Raw genomic sequence first — 22,234 nt, forward strand, 5'->3', positions numbered from 1 at the left:
TCAGTTGGATCCACGCATCACATCTATTTTTGAGACAAAGGTGGCCTTATTTTTGAACTGATTTCATTTCCTCAGTGGGACTTAGGAATGGGTTTTTATACACTGACTTGTTGCGTCTTCATTTTGGGAGGTAACGTTTCAAGAGTGAGGATTTCTTAATAGCTATGACACATCCTCACAGAATTTTACCAAGCTACTACCTCAGGCCAGCCTAAACCTTAGGTGAATTTGCCTAAGATAACGTATGTAAACTAAGCATCCTTTTGAGCTTTGAAGAAGTACCCAAAGGCTCTTTGAAGAGCGTTCCAACTGCAATTACTTCTTAAATATGTTTATATATAAACGTATACTGCCCTACTATATCATAAATGAGAAAAAGACTTCAGGAGCTGAGATCAAAGGACAGGAAGAATAGTCAAATCTGACGCAGAGATGCTAGAACTGACAGTATGATAGGTAAATAGTAACCAAATGAGGCACATGGACACTCGTGCCAAAGCTGACTTATTCTGGTTGATAGGGCAATAATTTTCTGACATTTCTGGAAGTGTTCATGTGTTCAGACCCTTTCTGTGCTTTAGCCCACATGAATATTCCTCCTTGCTGAATCTACCTGTGTTACAGAAGTGAAAACGTAATCCAGCCACGCTTTTCAGCCAAGGCTTTATTGTGCCAGGTGCTATACATATGAACGTGTTCTTTACATACATACATAAGCAGCTCTTATCTCTGAATAATTTTTCTTATCAACAGAGCCGAAAGGATCTGTAAGAATCACTGTTTTGGGGACACAAGCTTTTGGCAATGGGACTTAAGAAAAGGTGTTTGGAGTCACTCAGGAGATGCTGGTAGAGCAGCACCTGGATCAGACAACAGGATCCTGGCCAGAACATGGCAAACATCTTTTTTGTTACTTTTATTTATTTATCATTTTTCTGAATCCCAGGTCTTGTTGAATCAGCAGTCATACCGCCAAAGTGATGGTAAAGTGAAGCTAATCTCTTTTTCTTCAGTCTTTATTTCTAAACTGCTGCCTGTTCCCCCCAGGTGGGTTTACAGTGAGAGCTGAGCATCTGACCTTCACCAACTCGCCTTTCCAAGTGTTCTTCCCTTTTCCTCATGCTGCTATCCTTGAGGATCTCGATGGCTCTGTCACTGGACAGGAAGGAAGTCGTCTTCTCCCTTCGACAGACATCCTTATGGCTTCGTGCACAACCAGTGCCAATTTCAGCCAAGCTCTGGGTGGCAGTGTTTGCGGCAAGGACCTTGTTTTCCACCGTATGTCTCTTCACTTGTAAGTAAGAACTCTGCTTTTGAAAATTTGGAGTGGACGTCACTGGTTACGTTCTGTATTGACATAAGATGGTCTCTGCTGCTGTCTGCATGATCTCTTTGGTCTGAGTACTTGTTCTTGCCCAGGCAGTTCCCAGGCATGGCTTGAGAGATAGGATAGGGACCATTTTCAACGGGCAGTGTGGGTGTAGTCATCGTGGCTTTGAGGAGGAGAACTTAGCTGTATGGACAGCTATAGAAAGTATAAATATCCCTTGGCCTCCAGGCCAGAGAGCTTTCTTTGGTTTAATTTATTTACTAATTTAGATCTGGCCTGCTCATATTTAATTGATTTTTTTGAGCTTCTCAGCAAGCTGTTTACCTATGTCACCTTGGTTTTCCATTTATAATCTCTCTCCTGTATGGAGACAGTTATGGCAGCATCAGGTTGACTTTTAAGAGGAGGTTGTGGTATATTGCTGTTTCGTCACTCTTCAACTTATCATAAATATATATATAAATGGACATTTGTAGAACTGGGAGTACAGCTCCGTGTGGTCACTGGCGCTCAGATGTTCAAGGTGAGATTGATGGCTAAGCCTCAGCCACAGTCAGATTTAGTGGGTGAACTGGGAACTTCGCCAAGATTTTCTGACTGCTGACATATGAAATAGTCACAGATGATGAGAACACCTCCCCTGATGATGAGTTGCAGTCTTAAAATAATAAAAATAATTTTAATTTAATTAGAGTTTAAGTCATAGTCTGGGAGTGTTTCCTTTTATGCTCATTGTGAGAGATTTCCTCCCAAATTCCCAAAGAATGGGTGGTCATGAATAGATTGTTTTTTCATGTCTTCAGCAGAATATTTCTGGCATCTAATTACATTTCTATGTTAGTTTCATGAGATATCAGGTTTGTGTATTATATTTTCTACTAAAACTAGATTCAGCATTTTATAATTTCATGGTCCCATCTCTCATGCAACAAACAGCCATACGGTAGAGAACATATAATAACTTCATGATGTATTTAATTAGAAGAAATCTTTCTATCATTCTGTTGTATTCATTCTGACCTCAAAAGGTCTTTGTAGTCTTTCATTTTGCTTTTCTTTGTTTTCTATGAGGTAAAGGTGGACAGTTCACATCACCAAACCTTATACAGAATGACCCAGATCACAACCTAAGCAATTTTTTTCTATGTGGTTATGGATTACCATCAATATTATGGCATCAGAAAGTGGTACAAGGGAGACAGGAAACTCAAGAGTCAGCTTTTGTAACTGTGAGAGACAGGGCTTTCTTGGCAACTAGATAATTGCTCTTCTGAAGTAGTTGAGGTACTAGTTCCCACTTGATTGTGATAACATCACTGTTTATATACCGAAGTAAAAATAACTTTTTTTTTTTTTGTCTTAGTAAATGGTCGTGGAACCCAAAGCATAAATGAATGAATCACTTTACAGATGAGACCAACTGCAGTAAAACACTGATGTAGCTCCCAGAGCTTATTCAGCACTCAAATATTATTAGAATGATTTGGCAGGTGAGCCAAAAACTCACTACGAGTGAATTCGAATTCAGTCAAAGACATATAAACTTAGATATCATCCTGAAGAACATGTGGTCATCATGTGGACACAAATTATGTGTCCTAGTACAGATAATTCCTCCTTGCATCAAAAGGTGGTTAAGGAGCATGTACAAGTAAGAGAGTACCATTTTTGTTCGAGTCCTGATCTACGCTTTGTCTTCCCTATAAATTTCTTGAGAGTTTTGGATAAGTCATATCAAGGGAATCGGGCACTTTTCAGCCAACCTTTCTTTCCTTTTATAATTATTAATGTATATGAGCTGGGAGTCAACCTAAGTCAAAGATAATCAGCAGTCTTGGTAGCAGAGGCAAGCATTTACCCTGCTTCCTTGAGCACCATGCACTTATCAGAGTAACCTGGGAGACAGAGCATCCTGTCTGTGCTGCTTCCAGATCCTCTCACCTGAGCAACTCCTACCAGCCAAATCACTGTCATGTTGAGGTGACTGTCAGCAGGCATCCAGGCAGCGTCCAGTGTTCAGAGCAGTGAGTCAGGGATGCCTCAGTCACAGAGGTAGTGCTCCAAAAAGGAGCTGGTGGAGGAGCAAGGTGGGAAGTGAAAGGAGCTGGAGGGGGTGAAGGATGCAAGGCAATTAGTAAAATATGACATGAGGATGAAAGGGTGGGGTAGGAAAGGAAAGGGTGAATTTTGTCCAGATGTATTTGAAGAGTGTTTGCAATAAAAAGGGAATCATTTGGGATTAGTAAAACAAAACATGACTAGGAGCAGTTGGCAGAAGTTGAGCAGACAGAAGAAGAAAGATAGGCTGGGTGACAGGAAGGTTTTCCTAACAACACAGTCTCTTGGACTCATCTCAATAAAAGGATGAAAGTACTGTTGCTTGGATTTCTTTAGTTTCTGATGAACGAAGAATTAAAAATAGCTCTGGAAGTAATGCTTCCGTAGTGCTCTCCCAGCCCGGGAGTACATGCCCTGTCAAGTCTGCAACTTGCTAGTTACTAGTTGTGCTTAGTTATGTTCCTCATCATTTGTGCTAAGTCCCTGCAGCTGGGAAGATGAGGGGCTGTGAAAACCATGGGTGAAAAATGGGATCTGGGCCTCTAAGTCCAAGCTTTAAGAACTGGAAGCACATTTGCTGACCATCAGACTGAAGTGTTAACAGCATCCTCACTTTGATATGAGCTCACTCTGTACAAGGAGATGATTTCAGGCAGTAGCAATTGAACAACTCCATCTCCTGTGCACAGTAGCCCTCTCTTGGTGCGGGTCTCTGTGCTCCCGAATGAAAAGTGTGAGTGGCTTGGGATGTTTGTGTGCTTCCCCTGAGGACTCAGAGGTGGTGACATCACTCAGAGGGTGGTGATGCACTGGAACAGGTTGCTCAAAGAGGTTGTGGATGCCCCATCAGGCTGGATGTGGCTCTGGGCAGCCTGATCTAGTGGCTGGCGACCCTGCCCATGGCAAGGAGGTTGAAACTAGATGATCTTTGAGGTCCTTTTCAGCCCAGGCCATTCTATGATTCTATGACTGGACTCCAGATCCAAAAATCTTAAAGTCGGACAGAGGATTTTGCAAGAGAAGTCCTGGTATGGCAAGGTGGGTGGGCAGAGAAATAAGCAAACAGCATCTGATGGCCCAGTTTGGGAAGGAGTTTGGACCAGATGACCTGTAGGGATGCATAACGAGCTCAACCATTCTGTGATTTACTCACACAGGAGGGTGACAGCTTGGTACACCATAGTCACCATTATCTCAGCAGCCTCAGGCTCATTTCCTGACTCCGAGGACAACCAGCAAGGCCTAGCCACAGCTAGCTTCTTAGTTTTCAAAAGATGAGGGAAGTTGCATCACTGCTACCTTTTGGGAAAGTTCCCATTTGGATTTGTCTAGGTTTGGTTGACCCAAGACCAAAGCATGGCCGGTTACAATGTGGTCAACTGAATGCTGGCACAACTGTCTTTCTTTCTCCTGTTTAATTTACCAGGGTACAACAGCGTATTGGCACGATCTTTTCCCCAAAACGTGCTTGGAAAAAATGTTTTTTGTTTTTTTTTAATTGGAGAAAAACCCTGGGAACCCATTTTTGTTGTTACAGAAAACAAGAACGTTAAGCATTTATTGACTCCGTCTTGAATTGCTTCACTCAACAACTTCCAGGGCAATGGGAATCCATTTCCAAATCTGCATTGCTGTAACAATGCCTTCTCCATGAAGTCCAGTTGAAAGTTAAACTAATGTGTCACTTAAACACTCTTTAAAGAGGGTTTTTATGTCTTTTAAAAATGTAATTGAAGCTTATAAAAGTCTTTATAAATTTATATGTGAGAAAGTTATTGAGTAGTCTGAAGAACAGCTTATGCCATGGCACAGTGCAGCATGGCTGCAGGCTAGATACGGCTGCTCCAAATGCCACCGCTATCCATATTATAGAGAAAATATGAGTCTCTATTAATATTAAAACAAATTTTCATTAAAAAATTGTCATAACATGATTAAGTGACTTTAAAAGTTTCTTCACATTATGCATAATTTTTACAAGAGGAGTGCATTAGAATAATCGGCAGCCAGACAGCACCTCGTGGCCAAGGGGACTCCAAATACTTTGCAACCTCGTGTACCAGGAGGAAGTTTGCCCCTTGTTCCCTTTCATTGGCTTTCCCTTTCTCGCTGCAGAAACCTGGGACTTGCTCAGCACCAGTCATGCCGTTTGAGCCTTTTATTGTTTCCCTCTTCTTAGTCTGCTGCGGAGGAAAAGATTAACTTCTTCTTTATAGCCTTAATTCTTAAATCTGGTCTAATATCCTCTCCTGTAGTGCATGCATTCAGTTGCTGCACACCCAGCCGTTGCTGATGGGTTAGAGTGAAAAGAATAGCATACCCCCTACCTCTGGGTCTTTGAGTCTTGAAGAGAGTTCAAATAGTTACTCTCGCTTTGCTTTTCCTTTGATATTTACTTACTGTGGTGCCTCCAGATGAGCACCCGCCTGCTGTGAAACACCCTTACTGTCACCGTTGTTTTTTATTCAATGCGTATATGCTCAGTTGCTCTCTGGTAGTGTATCCTCCCTGTGTACATGACGGGATTCACACATGGGGCAACATGTGTGCTCACTCGGCCTCATAGAACAGCCTTTCTCAGTGGCATAAGGTAGAAGGCAAATATTTAAGAGTTGGCTGTTGGGTGTTCTGTCTACCAGCGCATCAGCTTATCTTCAGAGCTTCGTCTGTGCCAGCTCACCAAAGAGAGATTTGCTTCCCAGTTTAGGACCTCTTGCCATTTATCTTACAGCTCAGAGTATTTGCAAGAAAGCTGTATCCTTCACAGGCTTATACGTATGCGACACGTGTCCTCGACCCCAGCCCTCAGCTTGGCAATTGGCTGCAATGTTCCTGCGTGCAGAGGGAGATATTTAGCATCGAGGCAGAATTTGATAGCCCTGTGCTTTGATAGCCTGCAATGAGAAGCTATCTGGATGCTTCTTACGGGCTGAATAGATTCAAGCTCTGTCTGCCAGCTGGGCACACTATAATAATCAAAGAACTATTAGTCAAAAGATTGCATTAATTTTTACGGGATTGAGTGGGCAATGAAAGTGCAGTGAAAACATGCTCAAAGTACCTGCACCCAAATTCTAAGATGCATGTTGGATGCTTCAGAACTCTACCTGATGTGGGATAAGTGGAGTGACTAAGCTGCCATCTGCAGGTCTTTGCTATGCTTACACTGCAGAGTGGTTTGATCTGCTTGCTCACCAGCCATATTCCAGCTCAGAACGCATTCCTAATTTTAGTTCTCCTTAAAATACCCGTAAACTGTAGGAGCTGGGGAGCTGATCCTAGAACGGGATGAGTTAGGAAGACAAAAGTAGCTATCTTGAAAGCTACCTTAAAAGGTGCCCTCTTAACTTGTCATTCACAACCCTTCCAGCTGCTGAGATCATCTCAATTCTTCTGCATTGCAAAGTCAAAAGGCCTATCCCATAATAGGCACTCACGACTGAGGACAACGGTCTCGTTAGTTTTCTGAAAATCTCTGCCTACAAAAGCTCCTTGACGATAAGGATTCCCAATACAAGGCAGACTTGAATCAAGACCTTTCTTGACAAAGATACACATCTGTTTACTGAAAGCAGATGAAATTTCAGATTCTTGGCAATTAAAGTAAAATGAACTGTCCTTGGGCCTAGCATCAAACATGTAAAGGCTTTGGTACGGCCATAGTTTGGAATTAGCCTCCACTTGGCCAACAATAAATTAGACTGTTGATCTGAACGCTTGGTGTCCTGTTTGAGGTGAGATGCTGTATTGTGTCCTGTTTTAGGAAAGGGATAAACGTAATGGATTATTACACAAACGTATCAAACAGAAAGCAGTTAGAGCTAAGCACAGCGTCTGCCTTCATACACACAGATATGGACCCTTAGGATAAGTAAGCTAATGATAAACATAAACAGGAGGGTTAATATTTGTTCTGCTTGATGTTGTTGATTGGTTTCACAAGTCCTTGGTGGGCCACCCATGCCAAACAGTTGTGCACGATGCACTCGAGCTAAATTACATAACAGTTTGTACGATTACAACTCGTAAACTGTTACTCAGACTGTAAAGTCTTATCTAGCAATCCTGCCATATTTCTAGAGCAAATTGCTTCTTAATTGAAACCTGCTTCAATATAAAAATACAGCCTTTTCAATGAGTCATCCTTTTTTTTTTTATCCTCTTACAGTTTGTAAAGGCTTCCAGCGGTTTAAAGTGAGGGTTAATTTTGCATTAAGACCATTGCCTCCTAGTTTCTTTCAAATAAAGCCAGAGGAAGTTCAGGGGAAGGCTCTTTCCTCTGATAATGAAGCTCTCCACGTTAATGATGCATGCAGGCTCCCTCAGATCCTCTGAATTAGAAATACTTGTGTGTGCGAGCACTACTCTGCTCCATTAACATTAAGGAGAGGTAGATTGGTGGCTATTTAGGGCACAGTGAAATCACTGGCTATTTAGGGCAAATGGAAATGGTGCTAATTGTGGCTGGTAATTCCATTAGTAAAGTACTTCCATTTTGGTGGCTGTTTGGCATATAGGTGAAAAACGGAGCAAAATCCTTTCAAGGGGAATGTAGTGCCAAGCTCATTATTTCCTCGTGCAAATGTTCTCTGCAGAATTGTGTTTTCCATGTTCCCTCCAATTTTTTGTGTGTGTGCTGGCGCTGTGTCTGGAATAGGGCATGTAAAAAGCAAAAACACAGTGTTCCAGGTCAGGAAAACCCCAGATATTTCAGGCCATGGGACACCAGGCAGTCTTTCTCTCCTGCTCCCTTTCCTTCCTAGGTCATGAACAAACTTCCTGATGAAAGTCAAGGAACCCAGACTGCCTTACTATAAGCCATGCAAAAGGTTTTCTTGAGAAAAGTGGTTCAAGCAGTCTAGTCAGGCTTCTCCAGCAATCATAGAATCATAGAATGGCTTGGGTGGGAAGGGACCCCAAGGATCATCAAGCTCCAACCCCCTGCCACAGGCAGAGCCAGTGAAAAGTAAAGAGCAAAACAACAAGGAGTTACGTTGCGCAGAGGATGGGTCAGGCTCTCTGTTACTTGCTGTGGCATTGTGCACCTTGGTAACTCGATAAGGCAACTCCTGATGTGCAAAATAGTTTATTGTTGCACCACACCGTGTTTGGCATGCTACTGCTGCTAAAAATGTTTTCCTGAATACCTGTGCAAGTGCTGATAACTGTGGCAGTAATGTGCTTGTTGTCATTTACTTGCTTAATTAGCAGCCTAATATCCTGGTCTAGCTAATGCCTATAAGAGGAGGTTTATTAGTAGTACGAAAGCAGTTTAAGCCTTATAAACTCCTTCCAGTCAGTTTCATTGGTCTGCCAATATTTTCTGGTTGAGTGATTCTTTGCTGATTCACACTTCCCCTGTTTCCCACTGCTGTTTCTCAGCTGATTGTTTCTGGGTAATCAGAAAGCCCTTTGCCAGTGTGACAGGCACCAGAATAGCAAAGCAAGATTGGAACTGATTTTAAAAGAGGAAAAAAACAAAATAATTTGCAGGCAACCCACCTCCAAGATGCCTGCTACTGTAATTATCGTCCCCTTAGATCCAGGGAGAGGAGGAACAAAAGACCTCCAAAAATTGCAGATACAGTAAGTCAAATTGCGAGATGACATTTGCTTTAGCATTGTCTGTCTTGGGAAAGAGGCCTGCATCCAGTCTGGAGTGCTGAGTAACGTCCTAAGATACCTAGTTTTGGGGTAATAGTCTGAGAATAAGAAATACGCCTTCAGATATGCGAAAAAGACTTTTTATTTTTAGCTCAGTGTCAGCTCAAATGCCAAAACTGACTAAGTGGACTAAAGGTGAAACGGCCAACTTGCCTCGATCTTGGAGCAGCACTTGATTCATTCATAAATCTCCTGCTTTCATCTTTATGGCAGAATCATGGCCCCAAGGTACCTTGGCAAGGCTTCTCCTCAGCTGAGAATGAGATCTGATGTCCTGGGACATTTATCTCTAGCAATTCCCCATGCACAAAATATAGAAGCAGCAGGTATGACCTTAGTTTAATGCCTAAAATTAAGAGGTGAATTCCAGCTGCTGTTATGTCACTCTTCCTACGTCTTTCATGTATCACTTGGACCTGGGTGTCATGTGCTAGTTTGACTGAAGCAATATTTTAGCACCTTCAGTCTTGAAGATTAACCATTATTTTTCTGTTGACATTCAATGAAAGTGGCATGATTCTGTTACAGAATAAGCCCATCCAGGTTGCTTTACATGTCAGCAAGGGCTTCTATGGTGTCTTCTATGGTATGAAAACAAAGACGTTCTCAGTCTTAATTCCAGAGGTAGAGCAGTAGCACAGTGTAGCTAACCAGAGCATCATTTCGACCATAGTTTCCATCAGTTTCAAGAGCTGTTGCAGGAATGCAAGATGCAGAGTACTAGAATTAAGGTCTAGGTCTCGAAGCAGTTTCTAATCAGATTGTTCTTGAGAAATCAAACTTGAAGAGACAGAGGATATTCATTGTCTGAACAATGGAAGGGTTAACTGCCTTTCATCTTTATCACAGAATCATAGAATCATTAAAGTTGGAAAAGGCCTATAAGTTCCCCAAGCCCAACGCCATCCCACCCCACCATGCCCAGTGACCATTTCCCTCAGTGTCACATCTCCATGTAAGTAAGAAGCTCCGTGTAAACGTGGAGTAAGAAGCTCAAAAATCAAGGTTAGTTTAGCATAATTGGAAAAGAAGTCCATGTGCAGGAAAAAAGATGGGAGTTTGCCCCTGAAGAAGAAACAGTGTAAGATTTTTGCCATACTCAAGACTGGTAGTTATGCCCATTCCAGCCTCAATTCATGATATCATTACTACTATTGATCTGTAGAGGAATTTTTTCCTCTGAGTGATTTAGGACTGGAAAGTACTAGTGAAAAAGGGGGTTAAGTTCTCATTTGGATGCTGAGAGCCAGCATATACTTACTACAGTATTTAAGTAAAAATAAGAACTGTAAAGGTTGCAAAATGACTAAGATGAGTAACAAAAAGTGATTATATATTTTTTTTACTCTAGAAAAGAGGCTCCAGAGATTCCCTATAATTTAACTGTGACTGACAGCAGGAATAAGACAACCACAGTCAATTACGTCGCTGACACTTTATCAAACCCGTATGGCTGGATGTGTCTCCTCCTGGATAAAGAGACTTACACACTGACATTTGACAACCCTTTGGTCAGCAAGCAGCTCCAGGTAACACAGACATTTTTTATATTTTCTACATTACATTTAGAAGAGATAATCATGCCTTCATCTTTCTGGGTGGGCAGAGAGAAAAAGAAGTGTGAAGTTCACTCAGAAAATCTCTTTATATTTATAGGCAGAGCTTAAATATGATGACCTAATCCCAAAGCCCTCAGCATTTACCTAGAGTAGAAGTAAAGTTTTGGATGTAGTAGGTTAAAGTTCAGTGTGGTGCGAAGAAATTAACAAAATTCATATTATCTTAAGACATCCTAAGGCATAGTTTTCAGAAGGTATTGTTCCTCTGTATCTTTTAAGGTGACAAAGGGAGTTGGTTTCATCCGCATTCATCATCACCTCCTACTTAATTTTACCTACTCCATTCCAGTGATGTCAATATTTATTGTTCAAAAAAAATCTGTTGCCTGTGTGGAGTACCATCCCCTTCATCCCTCTTAGAGTACACTCTGTAGAGCTCTAATCACAGAGGCAGACACATTTATTTTGGTTCCTTCTTCTCTAGTATTCGGTCACGTTTAGCAACTTCACAGCTGGGAATTACTTGCTGGTGGAACACAAGGATCTCCCTGCCCAGCCTGAGGTTGTGGTGTCCTGTGGGAAAAGGACTGGACAGCCACTCCAGTTGCTGCCTTCCTATGGTCATCACAGGAGCTGTGACTGGTATCTCGACAGCGCACTGAGGAAGCTAACCTACTTGGGTAAGTATGATGGCAGAGCTGAATCTTTTCATTTAAAGCCACCAGACACTGTGAAGCCTTAGACACAAGGTCTTGGAGTGGCCTTTCAATAAATGAGCTGTCCTTCAGTAAGCCAGTGAAATAGGTAAGTGTGTGCTCATCAGATCAGTATCCGTCTGATGCCCATTCTATCAATAACTGGAATGTGTCATTAACAGTGGCTGATGTGGCACCAGTTGAATTTGAATTGGTCTTTTGGAGAGGAAAAAGCCTTAAATTCCACTAAGGATCTCTGGTGACAGTTGGTCCCATGTCACACATATCGTTTATAAACCGCGTGCCATCTTCCCAGGATGAATCCACTGAAGGCAATAGGATTTCACTGTGTGAGGCTTTTTCCTGTGATTGTAAACTTTCAAAAGCTTCATAGACTTTTACATTTGAGAGTATCGGATTTGTACATTGGATCATGAAGTGTGGTGGTCTCTCCTTTAGAAAGTTCAGATATTTAACAACATTTATTGGAATTGCCAGTATCTCCAAATTTAATTTATTCTTTTATAATGTGGATGATTTCCATAATTCCTCTTCTCAAGTCAGTTCTTTTAAAAAGGTCTAACTTCTGCGTGCAAAAGGAAAAATAATGATTACTGCAATCAATAATGGCAGAATCTGGAATCACAAAGGCACTTCAATGAAGTGGAGTTCACTCCATGAAGCATAGCTTCTTTATTGTCATACATGGAAACTAAAGTATCAAGAGGCTGATTTTCACGGGAACAAAAAATGTCACTGATCTGATAAATTTGTTTTATGAATTGCTCTTGATTTATACTGTTAAGATGGCTTGCAAAAGGCTTTCTCATGTGGGATCTACAGGGAAACATGGCTGGAATGAAGGCAGGTAATCCACTAAGCTCGGTCTTTAGTAGCAGTGAAATAATTCAGTGTACATTTCAGGAGAAATGAGGAAGCCTTTCCCTTAACATCAGTTTGAAGGCTTACACTAGCTACATCTATCTCTGGTCCTGAGGCCAACTAGCATTGCACAGCTTGTGTCCATACAGCTTAACATTTTCTCTCTTAAAACAGGCTGGATGCACCCAGGCTTCAAATTAGGAAAGATCCCTGTCCTGTGCTAACTCCCAAATCATAATGGTCACCATCTGGGAGAGTGCATTGGTCTGGGCCAAAGCTCTGCCAGGAACTTGGCCAGCAATATAGCCTTATAGAATACTGGGAGCCAGCTCTTAGTCCCATAACTTGGCTTTATTTAGTCTACTAGTACAGCTGTTGAGCCTAACTCTGGTCCAAGATCATGTTAGATATCCACTAGAAAAAAAAATGTGTTCGTTTTGTTTTGTTTTGGTTTTGTTTTTAATTATTTCAGTTTTCTAACAGCACAGATTTGTTCCTACAAATAGGAAAGTCGGCCATTTTTCAGTTTGGATATCCTGAGCTGCACTTTCATAAGCAGAGCAGCATGGGAGAGCTCAGAAGATATTTCTTGACCTCTTACAATTGCTGAAAACAGGGCGGATGATGGACTTGGGAAGACCAGGAAAAAGCAGTCAGGCCAGCACATATTACTCTTGCATCACAGATACGTTCTTGTTCCTCATCTGCCTTCCTTTCATTTGATTCTTATTATATGAAGAGCTTGATGTTATTTCTCATTTTAGTATACAGAGAAACAATCACTCAGAACACACCAGGGAAAATTTATGGAAACACCTAACATGTATGAGTCACGCAATGAACATTTTCAGCCAGGACTAGCAGCGAGATCAATAATTCAGTGTTGGGTACCTAATACCTAACACTGTGGGGAGGGTAAAAGTGTGAAAGAAAGTGGACGGATTCCTAGCCCTGGCGTGCCATTTAATTTCTCTCCTAATCTCCTCTGCGCAGGCTGAGGGTGAGGATAATTAGCCATCAGAGCAGACTCGTGGCATGTGGCATTTCCATCACTCAGGGTCCTTAGGTGATGGTCGGATGTCTTTTCAGAGAAGTATGCTCCAGCTCTGTGAGAAGCTATTAGAATCCTCTTGGGGAGGGATTCGTGCTCCATAGGAGGTTGGAGAAGACGACCACAATAGTCCCGTCTGGCCTTGCTATCCTGCAAGTCCACGCAGCGACCCAGGGAGGACAGCACTGGAAGGTCTGGCCTTCAGAACGCTTTCCCACTGAACTCTGCGAGCTGTTTTTATTTTTTAGTTACATTTAACTATATGAAATAATTGGCCAACTAATTAATCCCGTTTACAAGCTTTGTCGGATTCTTCAGCTGTCAGTCATGCCTGAGCCCGGGGCCGGCGTTTAGTCTCAGCTCCCTCCTTCATGTGACTTGGTCTCCATGGCTACAGGCTGCATCTGCTGACACCCCACTCTCTATTTACTGCTTAATTAAGAATTTCACGCTCAGCCCTTATCTGCTGCTAAGAACAAGAACACACTGTTAAGAAACTCCAAATTTAGGCTGCTGCACAAGGAAAGCATTTCTTGTAGCCCTGCCTGTGTGGAGCCTCTTTAACTACCCTCTTGGCAACCGTGCTGCCACCCTTCAATCAAAAATCATTAAATGGGGCAGAGATAATGAGCATGTAGCATATCAAAAGGAGGATGTTTGCTCGGGCTAAGGAGGAAAAGCTGTAAGGGCCCATAAGCAGCCGCCACTTCAAAGGGAGCAGGGGCTGATAAAGAGTCATTTGTTCCTGTTTGACTTATGTAAAAGGTCTGGTATGTTGGAGGCCCGTCTCACAGACGCGGGTCCCCCCTCTCGGTGCTCGTGTGTCAGGAGCCGGGCAGCTGGGCCCAAACGGCATCAGCCCAAGCATATAATCACCCGACCCCGCGCCCACAATGGGCACTTGTAGGGGGTGGACGAGGGACAATGGGGACACAATTATTGCAGCTGCTTCGGGAGGGCCATCATTCTTCCTACAGAACGGCGCAGGCCCTCACGGGGCGGAGGGGAGAGCTCCGGCGTATTATTCATACTCTGACTTTGGGAAGCACTTCGCCGCGCCGGTGGGGTTTCGACAGCTGCTTGTGTCCCGCTTCGTTCTAATAATTGTACATTCTGTCAGGGGTCAGCTTACTTTTGACCCTCTGCCTTTGTGCCCGCTGGGACGCCTTTTAGGGCAAACGGCGGGGAAGTGGCAGGGCTGCGTTACATCCAAAATTAACGTCAGTAAATACGGATCAGATGCCAGCTCATTCACGGGCAGGCTCGCGAATTCACACAAGGGGGAAAAAAAAAAAAAAAAAAGGAGGAGAAGGGGAGGGAGGACCCTATGGAGGAGGAGATATTGTTATTCAAACGAAGCGGGCAGCTGAGTGAGGCCACCTTGGCTCATGGGCCACTCTGGCGTGTTGCACGCTCCCCCCCGTCCAAAATTGCCCGGCGACATGCAAGTGTTTCTCTTTGGGGAAGAAAAAAAAAAAAAGCCTGATACAAAAGGCAAGAAAATGTACCGTATGGAGGGGATTAAAGGAGTTAAGTTGCCTTGATGCGTTGCTTGCTCACACTTTTGTAAATGAGGCGCAGGCGTGGGACAATGCAGGAGGTGCTGAATGGGGAGAAATTGTTGTAATGGGGAGCGTTGCTGTGATGTGGGGCACCTGTGCTGAGATGCTGCTACCAAAGGTGCTTGCTGCCACCTACATACGTCACCTCTGTTAACGAGTCCCTTTAAAAATAATCTTTTCAGGCCAAGCAAAGGAATTGGCATTCAAGGAGTGAGAGCCCCATTTCCCTGCTAGTGCTGAATGAGGGGAAGTGAGGACACAGGGGCATCTTGGCCTGAGGAAACTGGGGGGAAGCCAGTCTTTTTGACACCATCAGCTTTGCTCTGACACTGCTCAGTCTTTGTAGCATCACCTTTTTTTTTTTTTTAACTCTGAGGCATCCCAGATCGTGAGAGAGGTGCTCCTCAGTGATGGGCTTTGAATTGATGTGTGGTTTCCCAGACTCTGATTCCTTGTGGCTCAGCCTTGTTCCAGGAGGACGGCCTTCGTGTGGAGCGACCACGCTGTATCAAAAAAACCCTTCTTCTAACAAGAGAGGTGGGAAGAAAAGTCACACTGTGGGACATCTGGGATATTTTTAGGAGAAATGTCCTGTGTAAATGACAATAATAACATTATGAGCTTTTTAAGTCTGTTACAAATACGAGCATATGGTACCACAGCGTGGGACTGCTCCTTCGTTAAGGTCTCTGGGCAATACTGGAATTGGCTGAAAACCAGAGAGATGTTGCTTCCTTTTTGTTCACTTTTGAAATGTTTAAACCATTTTCTTTTGGAGTAAAGCAAAGTGTTGGCTTGCTCCATCTCCACATCCCACATGGCTTCTTCTTTTTTTTTTTTTTTTTTTCTAAAATGGAAGCAATTGTCACGAGCAATACTGCGAACATCTCTGCAAGGATTGTCAAACTTTTCCTTGACCCCAAATGCATTTTTTTCCTTAGATACAGCTTTTACAGAGACACGTCACCCTGCTGACTTTGCTCGGGCTGCTCATGTGTGAGTTGTTAAGAGGGCCCGAGGCCTGATCTCGTGTTACTGCTGTGTCAGAAGCAGGTCTGCAGTTTCCGTGGTTGTTCAAAAAAGACATAATTTCATTACACTTATTGTCTTTCTAAATTCCTAGAGAATGATCTCACTTCCAGTTTGCTCCATGGGTTGTTGTAGTTGCGTCGTGTTGGAGAAAAACAGGCCCTTAAGAATGTTTGTTTCTAATATTAAAAGACAGGGAATAATTGTATTTTCTTCAGCCTTATTGCTTAGGGACAAGGGGGAATCCTAGGTGAAAGACCTGAAAATTGCATTAATATTTCTTTGAGGGGACTGATTGCGTGTGCATGAGTCTTATCTTCAAGCCTGATAAAATTCACCCCACATCCATTGTTTTGGAAGGTCAGTTGTGGAAATAAGATAAAGAAATGCCTCTGTAATCCTTTCAGGGATGGTCTTGTGTGTGATGTCTGTAGCAGGAATTTCATGGCTTCATCTCCATCACTAATCTGCTGCAAGCAGGGATCAGTCTCTACTTGCCCAAATACTTTTTTACATTGCTTCTCAGCGCAGTGTCCCCAGGATACCATCTTTCTGGGCACCTCCTCAAATGGTCCCTGGCAGAGGAAGGGCAAAATATCCTATCCCACATTCTCCAGCTTCTAGAGGTGTGTCGTACCGCGTTGTTGATTGTGGTGTCTAAAAGTTTTGATTTCCCTGTGATATATGTTAGCCCAATTGATGTTAAATAGCGCAGAGGTGCTTGTTATTTGTTAGTCAGGCTATTGGAGCCATTTATCCTGGTTTCAGCCCTTCCTAATATCCACAGGCAAAATTCCCTGTCACTGCAAAGCTGATAAAAGACCAGGTTGCTCCTCCTTCATGTTCACTCAAGGAGCCCTAAACCAGAAAAAAGTTAGTCAGGAAGGCCTGTATTTATGATTCACTGCCCAAGCATCCAGGAAGAGCTGTAATAAGGCAGAAAATTGATGAGGCTTATAAAGGTTTTATACAACTAAACCCTGGAGCCTTATAACTGCATTTTGTGAAGAGTCACCTTAATTCAATGTTTACTAATGACGTCCTTTGTCTGTATTGCCTATATCTCTTCCTGTCCTGTACAGAAACAATGATAACGTACTTGATAGCAAAACAAAACAACCAGGAGAGCTATGTCACCGTGGTCTTGGTGATTCTCAAGGCCTGTAACCTGCTTTGATCTGTTTTCAGGCAACGGAATGCAACAGGTTCATGGCCGTTGCACTTCATCCTGAATCAACATTAATAACTGTGATAGCGGCGGGGCTGGGGAGAATTCAGCCCCACATTCCTGCACTCATGTGGAGGGTGTAGATGGCCTATAATGGTTTGAGTTGTCATGCTGTGTGGTTGGATGACACTTCAAACATGAGAATTTTTTGTTCTTTTCACAGAAAATGGCTGTACCTAGTTAACCCTTAACAGTTCCTTTCTTCGCTGGGTGCAGGATCTGAACCCCTGTATGAGGTCTTTGTAGAATATTGAGCAGACTTTTTTGTCCCCTGAGGATTTAATTAGAAGAACAGCTTTTCTCTGAACAATAAAAACATCTCTAATTAGACAATTGCACTGTAGTGCTGGAAAAAAAACAAGCAAAACCTATTTATCAAAAAGTAGGATAGTGTCAGGCTTGGTTCTCTCACTTGTTCAGACACTACTGTGAATTGATGTAACACCACTGACTCCAGATTTGCTCTCCTAAAAGTGAAAGGAGAATGAAGGACACCATTAACAGTAAAAAAGGACGAAAATTGGCCCTCCAAGGCAGTCAGTTGTTTCTTAGTAGCCTCCCAATCACAGGCTGTGGCTCTGAAGGTGTGACTTTCTTTCTCTTGCTAGTCTGTGTAGCCTAGAGGAGGAGCTCTGCCAGAGAGATTGATTTCACCCGATACGTGTACCTAACATGAGTTGCCTAAGCCTACCCTGGCTCTCCTTACAGTCCAAAGAGAGAGAAAGGTCTGTAGCATATCTCGTCCCTACGGAGTATAATAATATGGATGGGTAGTTCTTTTGAGATACCTCCAGTGACACCGTGAGAATCCAGGCTGACTGACTTGTCATCGTTTCGTATTAGGTGAGACGTATGCCCTCTACGAGGGTTAATGTTGGAGGAGGTAAGTATCCATGGAAGAGTACTGTCTAAAAGCTAGATGAACTATAAGCCAAAGACTTTAAATGAGTATCTGATTGAGTGGGTGGCTACCCTGCCCGTGGCTGGGTGTTGGAACTGGATGATCTTTAGGGTCTTTTCCCACCCAAGCCATTCCCTGGTTGTATGTTCCTATGACCTTCTTGTCATTTTTCACCTTGTGGCCAACATGGTGTTGTTCATTTCGAGCACCATGTGATGATTTGGGGCAGATTGGCTTGAGTGAACGCGAGTTAGACCACAGCTACCACTGGGAGAGAAGGTGCCGCTGAGAAACAGGGCTAAGGCACCTGATTACTAATTAATCAGATATGAGAAAAACCTCATGGAATCAGTTTCTATTTAATTATGGAAGCCTCATTTGGCATAGGAGCATATGCTGCTAACTCAATCGAGTGCTTTCAACTGACATCAAATAGTAATTATCAGAAAGAATCAAGTTTTTTGATTATTCATACTAATTTATTGAACACTTAAAATTAATGAACCTCAGTTATTTTAAATTTGCTCAGCTGCACTGGGAGAAAAAGAGGGAGGTAGGGAAGGGTGATTCTCACAATTTAAAAGTACAGAGACTTGTTTAAAGATAAAATAAGTAAATTACAATACGGCATGAAATCCCATCGGTGGGTTGATACGTGTGTAGGAAAGTTCCTGGCGTGTTCTGGAACTGAGGGGAAGTTCTGACAATGGCTTTATTTATACTATTCTTCTACCCCCCAAAATTCTTCCAATGGCATTTTAGGGTCACCAGAAGGGGTTGGGCAGTGTAAAGGCGATTTATCTGTTTGGCAGAGTGTTTCTATTTTAACCCCCAATTGTTCCAGTCTGGTGACTGAAAGGAAGTGCCTTTATATGCCACTGGAGACGAAGAAGAGGTAGCCTTTCAGCTGGCTCTGAAGCAGTTTTCTTCTGCTCCTCTTAGCTTGCTTTGCATTATCCTGACCCCTCTCCTGCTGACAATATACTGGCAGAAAGGTTACAACTGTGATAATTGCTGCTGACCTCTTTTCACAGTCCAGAACACAGGGTCCCTGTCTTCAGTCTATAAAGTCTGACTAATTAAAGCATCGCTTTTAGATACCAGATTTGGTGTGGGGGGGAATCAAAACCAAACTACAAAACAAAAGCTGTAATTTGTTGCTCGATCCAGTTAATACATTATGCATTCAATGGTGTAATATTGCTTGTGTTAGTGGAACTGCTGTGGATTTATAGTGGGATAAATGAGATTCATGTTCCAGCCTAGAATTTCTGATTGTTGAATGTTTTCTTTTAGCTGTTTCTAATGAGTTGTCTTGAGACCCTCAGTATCTGCAAATTAAAATGTATTTGTTTACTCCCTTCTCAAAATACAAAAAAAAAAGACAAAACTGCATTAAAAAAAACGCACAGTTGTTCTTAAAAAAATCTTGTTGTAAGAAGTGTAAAATGTTCTCAGAAAACCATGTGTAGCAGTTCCCTTGCTGTGAATTTTTGCTGTTGTTTTGGTCAATTTTTAAGGCCGTGATGTAACTCCCTGCAACTCTCTGTGTCCAGTCACAGGAGCTGACTTAATTCAGTTCGTGCTGAAAGAGAAGGAAAGAGCCCCTTCACCTACATCAGGTGCGTGAGTCTGGGTCGGAAAGGTTTGGTCTGGGAGTAACACCATTCCCTTTTTACTACTTTTTCAGAACAATATTGCTACATTTCACTCCAGTGTTTTGTACATCTATCAACCCAACAGGGGCTCTTGGCATTCATTTAAGCATTTCATTGAGCCGTATCTACCATTGCTCGTGATAAATGTGCGATTCCGCGTTATAAAAGACCATAAACTTTTGTTAAGAAATGCCACAGAAGATCAGAAAGGTCATGGGGAATGTAAGACTACAGTGTATTTTAGTGCTCTGCAGTCATCTTAGTGTAATAGTCTGACATTACTGCACAGTTACACATCGAGTCAGACAGCATAAGACACCGGAGGTGGGGAGACCTCCAAAACTGGATCTGAGTTTCATAGCCGCCCTGCTGTTTATTAGCAACAATAATCATTTATGTAGCAATGGGGCTTAGAGATTTGTTACAGAGCATTTTCCCCCTGAACAGATAAGCAATACGCAGCCTTGAAGAGCTGACTCTGGGCTTCATTTCACTGTTTCCCTATGCTGGCAAGAGAGTTTTTCTTCTCCACAGTGCTGCTGAATGGCTTCTAGTCCACTGCATGTAGGCATGAGGTTGCCCCTGTGTTTTCAGTGATGTCTGATGAAGCTCTCCTCACGAAAAAAAACAATTTCCATCAGAGGTAGGTGCTTGCAGAGGCCTCCAGAGGGAGGCCCAGTCTGCATTAGTCTGGGACATGAGAAACTGCATGTGTGCAGGACTTCCCTGAAGGCTTTCCTTCCTCTGCTGATGGCACAGCAAGCTAAAGCAATTAATTTGTGAAGACTGGCTCATTAGTTGGCTAAAATGCAAGCACAAGTACCTACACTTTGTGAATTTTATTTCTCCCAGTGTCTTCCTGATGCTGCTGAGACTCAGAAGTTTCCCTTTGGATTAAGCTGAACATTAAAAATAAAACTTTGCAGGAGTTGCCACGTGTCCCAGTTAAGCTGGTGTTCCACCACAGCATTGCTTTTCTATGGGCTAAAAATCTTGTGAGAGTTGATTACTTATTTTTAAAAAACTTTTCATAATTTAGCATGCTCCGGGAATTCAGCGTGTTTTCTAGAGCACTGCTGAAGAAAAACGCATGAGAAGAGTTGACATTTTTTTTTTGGTAGAGTTATTTACCATTTTTATCATCTGGTTTTGCCACAAGAGAAGAGATGACTGGCTTCTATCTTTGCTTGTTCATTTTAACTTTGTGTTTGGAGTGCTCAGAGCCTTGAATGAGGTAGGTAAAAATAATCATAGAATTACAGAATGACCAAGGTTGGAAGAGATCTCTAAGATCATCCAGTCCACCCGTCCATCCACCACCAGTGTTTCCCCACTAAACCATCTTCCTTAGTACAGCATCTAAACGTTTCTTGAACACCTCCAGGGACGGTGACTCCACCACCTCCCTGGGCAGCCCATTCCAGTGCCCGAACACTCTTTCGGAGAAGAAATTTTTCCTAATGTCCAACCTGAACCTCCCCTGATGCAACTTGTGGCCATTCCCTCTCATCCGATCACTAGTTATGTGGAAGGAGCCAATCCCCACCGTGCCACAACCTCCTTTTAGGTGGTTGTAGAGAGCTATAAGGTCTCCCCTGAGCCTCCTTTCCTGCTCTTCTCCGGACTGAACCATCCCAGTTCCCTCAGCAGTTCCTCATAAGACTTGTGCTTCATACTCCTCACCATGAAGTTGTTGTTTGTGAAGCATATTCACAAATCATAAGCTAAGTGTGATGACAAACCTCGAGATTTACTTTGCTTTTCATGGATCCCAAAGAATTTGAATCTGTTTCTCAGCTATCTTCCTTCACTTTTACTCCAAAAATACAGTTTTGGGAGAGAGGTTTTTCTTTTTCCTCCTCTTGGCAACTCCCTGTGAGAATGGAAGGTACCATAGAGCAGCTAGTGTAGCTTTATCATTGACAAAAAGAGGATGGTAACGCCACAGATGCTTAACTGTCAATGAAACGGTTAACTCTCTCAGCTACTGAAAACAATAATTCTCTCTTCATATGCCCTGTTTTGTAGTTCCTTCTGATTCTGTCTTGAAGTGGTCGCACCCAGAGACATGGAAGGATGTGGAAAAAGGCTGGGGTGGCTTCAACTACAGCATCCCAGGTCCAGGAGAAGACGTCATCATCTTACCCAGTAAGGAAGGAAACAATGGTGTTTAATTTCTGTAATGGTGCTTGAGTCTTTCCACATTAGTATAGATATTTGTGTTTCAGCATGGGCTCTTTGTCACCAGGGTCCATTCTAGTGTATGCAGGACCTGATCGTGTTGGACTCTTAACTACAGTAACAAGTGTCAGTTTTGGAACAGAATAATCATTCTTCTCTGTTTACACATGCACGCAAATACACAAAGTGTTACTCATGCTGATGTTCACACTTAAGTATATTCAGGGACTTTATTTTAGGGGCAGAATCATGGGTCATAAAGATCTCATCTCTTGGCCTACCTCTCTGTGTTCTGTGCAGGGAGGACATTCACATTTCCACAGTTGTACCACCTTCCATATTATTCTCCCGTTGCAATTCTCGGTATCAGTGATAACCTCTCGTTCCATTTGCCATGGGTGCCCCCCAGATGTTTCAATTTGTGTCTGTATTTCAG

At 42.7% G+C, this 22,234-nt stretch overlaps 1 protein-coding gene across 1 annotated transcript in view; it reads left to right on the plus strand.

Annotated features, from left to right (window-relative positions):
• PKHD1 (PKHD1, fibrocystin/polyductin) overlaps positions 1–22,234 on the plus strand; it is a 252,324-nt gene that overhangs the window by 130,151 nt on the left and 99,939 nt on the right. Inside the window, exons 48-52 of the mRNA XM_021392027.1 lie at positions 1,048–1,294; positions 10,404–10,581; positions 11,096–11,291; positions 19,516–19,581; positions 21,646–21,765. Coding sequence (XP_021247702.1) covers positions 1,048–1,294; positions 10,404–10,581; positions 11,096–11,291; positions 19,516–19,581; positions 21,646–21,765 — 807 coding nt within the window. The remainder of the gene's footprint in view (positions 1–1,047; positions 1,295–10,403; positions 10,582–11,095; positions 11,292–19,515; positions 19,582–21,645; positions 21,766–22,234) is intronic.

Source organism: Numida meleagris, chromosome 3 (genome assembly GCF_002078875.1).
Source record: "Numida meleagris isolate 19003 breed g44 Domestic line chromosome 3, NumMel1.0, whole genome shotgun sequence".
NCBI lineage: Eukaryota > Metazoa > Chordata > Aves > Galliformes > Numididae > Numida > Numida meleagris.